This window comes from Megalops cyprinoides, chromosome 1 (assembly GCF_013368585.1).
Source record: "Megalops cyprinoides isolate fMegCyp1 chromosome 1, fMegCyp1.pri, whole genome shotgun sequence".
NCBI classification, from domain to species: Eukaryota; Metazoa; Chordata; class Actinopteri; order Elopiformes; family Megalopidae; genus Megalops; species Megalops cyprinoides.
This window is the reverse complement of record NC_050583.1, coordinates 16,102,415-16,109,849: the sequence shown is the minus strand read 5'-3', so window position 1 is coordinate 16,109,849 and position 7,435 is coordinate 16,102,415. Positions and strand designations below refer to the sequence as shown.

At 40.3% G+C, this 7,435-nt stretch overlaps 1 protein-coding gene across 1 annotated transcript; it reads left to right on the top strand.

Annotated features, from left to right (window-relative positions):
- The first annotated feature begins 589 nt into the window (after nucleotides 1–589).
- On the top strand, nucleotides 590–6,523 carry LOC118770782 (prostaglandin E2 receptor EP1 subtype-like). The gene is made up of 3 exons (XM_036518556.1): nucleotides 590–668; nucleotides 3,060–3,970; nucleotides 5,424–6,523. The coding sequence occupies exons 2-3, from the start codon at nucleotides 3,080–3,082 to the stop codon at nucleotides 5,691–5,693; spliced, it is 1,161 nt and encodes a 386-aa protein (XP_036374449.1). The 5' UTR covers nucleotides 590–668; nucleotides 3,060–3,079; the 3' UTR covers nucleotides 5,694–6,523.
- The last annotated feature ends 912 nt before the right edge of the window (nucleotides 6,524–7,435 follow it).

The window sequence follows — 7,435 nt, the reverse complement described above, 5'->3', positions numbered from 1 at the left end:
GCGCATCCCGTAAGGAACCCAAACCCGCAGCAGATGGACTCCATAACCTGCATCCCAATCTTTGTCACATTCACTCAAGCGTCGCAATTTTGTATAACATGAGGACCCCTCGCAGTTTTGGGACGTGCAGCTGTTGAACCGAGGGAGTCCACTGAAAACATCGCGCTAAAGGCTAAAAAGGAGAAAGTATTTCCCAGCACTTCAGACATGTATCAGCCTGCGCCGCGTGTTCTTGGCTCACAGAGCCGCCTAGGGGTTGCACAGATATGGTTGCACTATAAATCGGGTGTGCAACGGGTCTTGGAGTGCACAGTAGTTCAACAGCGGTTAGAGAGACTAACGGCTTCGCTTTAATATACACGTGTAGAGTCTATAGAACCCAGTGATTGACAGGCTGAAGTCAGGATTTTTCTTAGCTGTTTCTTTTTTATTTTACTTGCTGGATTAAGAGTAACCGATTTTCACTTTAGTAAAGTGAAAGTAAATTAAGCAACTTTCCGTTTTTTATCATTATGCGTGGTGGAAATGATGAACAACCTGGCAATTTTGGAATAATGTTACGCTGTGGATTTGGGATACAGGCCCGGAAGTTTTAAAAATTGTAGGCTAATATTTTGTGTCAAAGAATGGACACTACAGTTGTCTCCGAGGAATCATCATCGCACACGGTAATAACCATTTTATTTTTGTTGTGCTTATCGATTTAGCTTGCCTAAGTATGAACAAAATATCTGATAAATAGCCCATTGTGTTTTTCTCTTGAAATACACGCTAAATGTAAGCAAACTAGTGTTGCAGTGATTCTAATTGTGGGTTTTTGTTCCTTAAATGTGTGTGAAATCTTATGATATTGTCGATGGCACAAAGCCGTGTTCCTAGATGGGCCATTCGTGCCTGAGGAAATTGCGCATCTACAGATGGGAACGTTTCAAATGAATTATGTGCACCGAACAAATTGTTCTAATTACAAGTTTTAGCAGCCATAAGTATTTTTATGCGTGTATCGTTATTGTGATTCTACTTATTCTGATACTTTAATGTATTCCTGAAGAACAACCAAGACTGTAACACTTGTAGATGAGGTGCCGAATTTCGGAAATCGGAATATTATCTGAGAGGGAAATTATTATTATTATTATTGTTTTGTTGTTGTTGTTTTTGTTGTTGTTGTTGTTAGGTGTTTGTGGCGTGGTAAATATAGCGTTTTGTAATTTATTTGAGACTTTCTTATTCAACACAACTTACAAGATGAATATGGTATGACATGTAAGAAAATACATATAACCAGCATATAACCAGAAAAAAACATAGTGCCTAACAATTATCCTTTAGTCCAAAGTATTTGTGTGATAGGTTACTGAAGTGACTCTTAGGTTACTGCAAATACTCTTTATCCTGTCTAGATACTCTCAAATTTTAGTGCTTAAATAGTTCCGAACAACCATCCATAAGAGCAAGGTTGTCAAAGTCTAGAATTATCATATTCTGTGGTCAAAGCACAGAAGGTGACAATACCTTGGAGTATTGTAGGGTTATATAATTAATTATAATTAATATATAATTTAATTAATGACTGGCTACTTTGACAAAACATACACACAATTCATAAAATACTCCCTCATGGTCTACATTAACTTTATCGATTCAATGTTGAAATTCCAGGAGCAAATGCTGTACCTGTTTGTCTGTGTTTAAGTGGCCAGGTTTGGCTAAATATAGCTGTTCACTCCAAACATGTTGGTATTAAATTTCTCATGCATCAAGCTTATTGCTTCCGTGCCTTGATATACAGCTGCTAAGACCTTGTCACGCGCTGACAAACGAGAATGGAACATCAGCTCCTTTGCCCTTGCTGTTGTGTAGGGAAAGTTGAATTGCATTCAGATGTTGCAGAAGTTTTTCCTACTATTAAACTGTCAGTAAAGTCATTTCAATCAATCACTTTCAACAACCTATAAACACCCCCCCCACTCCTCCGTGTGTTCCATTCAGCATAGTCTGAAAAGGGTGCTACATCAATGCTAAATGCATGAAGTTTCACATACACAGTTCATTTCTGTTGAAGTTCAATGTACAAACAAAAAAAAAAATTAAGGATTCTGATGTAAACATCAGCGGGCTTAGTATTCAGAGGTGTGGCTAGATTCTCTATGTGCTCAGTTAGGATCTCAGAATCTGTCTGAATCTGTAATCTGCATGGTCCTGCACTGTTACAGAGTGTCCCAGTATGTCTTCAGCCACTATCACTCATCCCGTGAGTCTGGAGGAGAGTTTGAAACAGTGCAAGATGAAATCTAAATGACTCATCCTAGTTGCAGATCACAGTATGTTCATCAGAGTGAGAAAACCATTATGCCACATCAGCATCCAGCTTGTGTGGTTACTGTGTCTTGAATAACTGCCCCAGGGCCCGACTTACACAGGGCAAACCTCATGGAATGCATGTGATAGCACTGTGCCTGTCAAGATGTACTGTTGTAACTTGTCTGCCAGCAAATGGCTACATACCGGTGATTGTTTTGTTTTTAATTTCAGGGTGGACGGAAGTAGAATGTGTGTGACACTATGTACAATTCTTTAAAATTGCAATGTTCTGGACATAGAACATTCAGTTTTAATTGCTAAAAACAGTTAAACTACTTTTGTGGGTAGATGAGATGTGTGCATGTATGATAATAATAATAAGCCATATTTGTAATAGTGTTTTTCAAATATTGAACTACCAGGCATTCATAGTACTTTCCACACAAAGGATAAAACAAAATGACAACAGTGAACATAGCAATGTAGCAACAGCTTAAATGAGTGAAAAATCCAATAAAACTCAAAGTGTACAAAGTGATTTGCAGAATAATTTTCATCAATGAAAAAGAAATCACAGAGTAATAATAATTTAACACAGGAGGTAATGGATGTCTCTTAAATGTGAGAGGCAGTGTTCATAATTGGTTCTGTAAAAAAATTTCCTGTGAAGCAGCAGCAGTTAAAATTATTTGTGGTAATTGGAAATTGTATTTCTTCATACTTGCATTGATTCCCCCTGTTGTGCTTCTCCTCAGCAACCTCTCTCTCCGGTGGGATGTCTGACCCGTGGAATGCAGTGATGTTTTCCATGCACTACAACTCCTCCGGTGCCGCCCCGGTCGCCCCGCTCGGCCCCGTCTCCAACCAGAGTCAGGGGATGTCAGGGGTGGCGGCAGTGGCCCGACGGGACAACCTAACCTCTGAGAAGTCCACGTCGACCCCCAGCGACCCCACTGTGGCAGGGCTCTCCATGACCCTGGGCATCCTCTCCAACATCGTGGCCTTGGTCATCCTGGCCAACGCCTACACCAACTTGCGCCGGCGCTCCAAGGCCACCTTCCTCCTGTTTGCCAGCTCGCTGGTGGTCACCGACTTCGCGGGCCACGTCATTCCTGGCGCCCTGGTGCTGAGGCTCTACCTCTCGGGAGGGGTCTCTGAGCCGCACGACTCTGCCGACGCACTGTGCCAGTTCCTGGGGGGTAGCATGGTGTTCTTTGGCCTGTGCCCGCTCTTCCTGGGCTGCGCCATGGCTGCCGAGCGGTGCTTGGGTGTGACGCGGCCCCTGCTCCACGCTTCCCTGGTCACCACCACTCGGACTAAACTCTGCCTCTCCGTCATCTGGCTGGTGGCCCTGTGCGTGGCCCTGCTGCCCTGTTTCCAGCTGGGCTCCTACACCTACCAGTTCCCCGGGACCTGGTGCTTCATTAAAGTGCTGGGTGACACCAATTGGACAGATGTGGCCTTTGTCTTGCTCTTTTCCGGCCTGGGCCTGACGTCGCTGGCGGTGGCGTTCATATGTAACACCGTCAGCGGAGTGACTCTGGTGCTGGCGAGACTGCGCAAAAAGCCCTGCGGCCACCGCTCCGCCAAATCCCACGACATCGAGATGGTGGTGCAGCTAGTTGGGATCATGGTCACCTCCTGCATCTGCTGGAGCCCTCTTCTGGTGAGTGCTTGCTGCAGACCGCATTCAACAGGTTTCCCTTTATGCTGCTTTATGAGTATCAGTCAGATAAAAGTCAGCTAGTTCACTGCACTTTGCTTTGCGTACTGCGCTGTCTTGCTTTGTTTCTTGAACACATAAGTTGTGTTTTTTTGAGAAACGCATTTGACTTCACCACATTTACAGTTGCTGCCATTAGATTTGTTTCATATCGTGACATTGTGCAAACAATTAGAAACTAGATTTTTTTTCTAAAACATATCCTAAGCATTTAAACATGTATAAACTGGAAATGCATGGAAATGGATGGGCTCAAAGTGAAACTGTCATGAGTGAGTTGTGCATGTTTAAGACTTTTACATTCTCCCCATCGATGTTTTTGCTTAATGCTCTGCCTACAGCAGAGAAGAGCACCGATCCACCGCAACAGTACGCATAGCTATGGATCTAATAAATGTATATCCCTTCCTTGATGTTATCAAAACCGTGGAGGACAGTTTCCTCTGACACACCCCTCATTTGAGTTTTGCAACTTGTTTTAGAATTTCTCGAGAAGAAGTGCATTGAAGCTTCTGCATTGGCATGGTTTGCAGAAGTTGTTGTAGTTTTTCTGACTTAGCGTTTTAAGCAATTTCAGCACATCAGACTAAGATTTTAAGACAACATGACTGCCGTTTTACATCCTATTTAATACATAATACTGACTCAATCCTTATGAATTTGAAAGGTATTGATATTTCATATTGCATAAATAGCATTATGGCTTTTGCTTCATACTAGACTGTTATTGCATGCCAGGTTGAGTTACAAACCACATGTGGTCACTGGCAGTAGCTGTAATCGTTGACTCTGCTTAAACTGAGTGTTTACAGCTTTAGAAAAAGTATATAAGAATAGTGAAACACCCATTCCTTCTGTTACAAAAAGCTAAATTTTTTTTGAAGATTAACATAATTACTTAACCTCCATAAGACTTTTTCAAAGGGGGTGCATTACTGAAAGACAAATATGATTATCAGACTTTTATTTTATATCAGACTGGATTTTATCCTAAAAGCAGTCAAATGACATGTGAGAACTAATCTTGCCCCAACTAATCTTGGGTTTTTAACATCAGTTTTATTGCTATACATAAAAGACATTGTTTCTATCCCAACTCACATCTAAATTAATCATAATTATTGAAATTTTTCACAGTGTTAATAGCAGCAGTTGCATTATTCTTTTTAGATTGTTTTTATCCTTGTTGAAATCTAAGTAAAATGGACATGCCTGTTTTTTTCGGCATTTTTACATATTCAGTATTTTTTGGATTAATAGAGTTGTAGTGTGTTGACATTTGTATTGGTATTACAGGCAATAATAAGAACTATGACACAGTGATACTGATAGTTATGCCATTAATGAGAATGACTGAGTGCTTCTGATAGATGGTGACAGTGTGTCTGTTTCCCAGATCTTTGGCCTGATGACAGTGGTGCGCTCCTACAGCAGTTCTTTTGGGGAAGACCTGAAGACCTATAAGACTCTGATGGTTATGGGGGTGCGCCTGGCCTCCTGGAACCAGATTCTTGACCCCTGGGTCTACATCCTCCTCCGTCGGGCCGTCCTGAGGAAGATCTACCTCATTACCAAGGGCCAGTCAGACCTGAAGGGGAGCACCTTTCGCCGCTGGGAGGCCAGCTCCTTCCAGAGCTCGGAGAAGAACGTGGTCAACAGGATCTGAGGACTCCAAACTGAAGAGGAATAAAGGAGAGTGGATAGCTGGCTCCTCTTCTTAAAAGGTTTACTTGCCCTGTGGCTTGTTACTTATCCGTTGTAATACAGCATGTTAATTTTTTCTGCGTGTTTCTAAACCTGAGGCATTGGTCAAGAGGAAGAGCCAGTTTATTACGCAGCTTTGCACAACAGCATTGGGCAATGGTACTGCCTTTGTTTCTCAGAACCTGTGGGAGAATGTTCCTGTTCACATGCAAGTCCTTCTGAATTCTACTCCATTGAAAAGAAAATGGCTGAACCAATGAAGGATTAACAAAATGGCATGAATACAATATACATAGGATGCACAGCATATCTGGAACCTGTTGAGCTCACGTTGATGAAAAGAATGTAGTATATGTGATGTAGTAGATAGGGAAATGAATTAGTGTCAAATGGACCTTGGAGCTGTGTGTCACACACACACAGTTCGGTCCACAAGCTTAAATGATCAGATTTTAGTTCAGTATGCTGTATCTAGCTGAATGTGCTTATTTGAATGTTTTGTAAATGTTTTGGAGCTTGGGCTTCAATGTTGTTGTCCTCGTGAAGTGTCCATTTTAATGAAAGTTTATCAGCAGGGAGTGCTGCTTGTTATGGAAACAGTGCAAAGTTGAAGTTAAAGTAAAAGGATGTGTGCTATGATGTGAGAAAGGCTGTATCATGTAAAGTTGTATATATACAATTTTGTAAATACTAGATATATAAGTATATTATTTTCCCAATTGTATGGGAACAGAAAAAATTATGTTGAATGTAATAATAACACAAATAAAGAGAAAACGTTTTCCTCATTTGTTACAATGACTTTTTTTTCTCCATCTGACTCCCAACTGAAGGAAAAAGCATGATCTAATTAAACTGTGGTTATTATAAACCAAAATGGAGAGTGTTTGAGCCAAGGTCTACATAACATGCTGAGAAAGGGAAGTTGTTTCCCAGCTTTGAAAAATGTGTCCTGATAAGCTGAAATAGCACAAAAAATGACTTCATTTTCTTTGCTTTTATCTTGCACTTTGGAATTTATCTTTTATCTTCTACTTCTGGAATTTTTGACTGTAATTTGAATAATAATATATATCAACGCTCTTCAACTATTTTTTCACCGGGCCAGATTTTTTTAGTCACATGGACCATTTTTTCCAAGTCAGAGAACAGTGTGAAAATATATGTGAATAAACAACGCGGACATTATTAAAATATGCACAGCATTTATTCATTAATTTCAGAATAAAGCATCATTACCCTTTGTGTTTCACATGAGTTGATTTTGTCATTTGCTCAATGATCCGAAGGAAGAGTGTGCCAGATCACATTAGCCCTTGTGCCACAAGCTGAACAGCATTGAGGTATATGCTTCACTCTTGCAAGAATGTTTAACTTTGAATTTTTCGGTTCTTTATGCAAAGAATAAAAAGATTGTTCTCATGATTGTTCGAACTGTTCTGATAATGAATCTAATGATTTTCAAGCAAAATCTCTATATTTTAAATGAATTCATTAACATCTTACTTTGATCTTGAATATATTACATTTTTTTAAGTATCTACATGCTTGATATATGAAAACAAAGAACCTGGGGGTAATGGCTTTAATTAGCTTTAATAACAGCAAAGATTTTCAAGTTATAACATGAAATTAAAAGATTAAAAGATTATATGATTGAGCTGAACCCTGGTACTTGGGTGTGGTGAAAGGTACATCCTTCAG

Bases quoted from the DNA above. Each gene is read 5' to 3' on its own strand.
- LOC118770782 (XM_036518556.1), top strand. From the start codon at position 3,080: ATGTCTGACCCGTGGAATGCAGTGATGTTTTCCATGCACTACAACTCC. The intron at 3,971-5,423 runs GTGAGTGCTTGC...TCTGTTTCCCAG, and splicing joins TCTGCTGGAGCCCTCTTCTG to ATCTTTGGCCTGATGACAGT.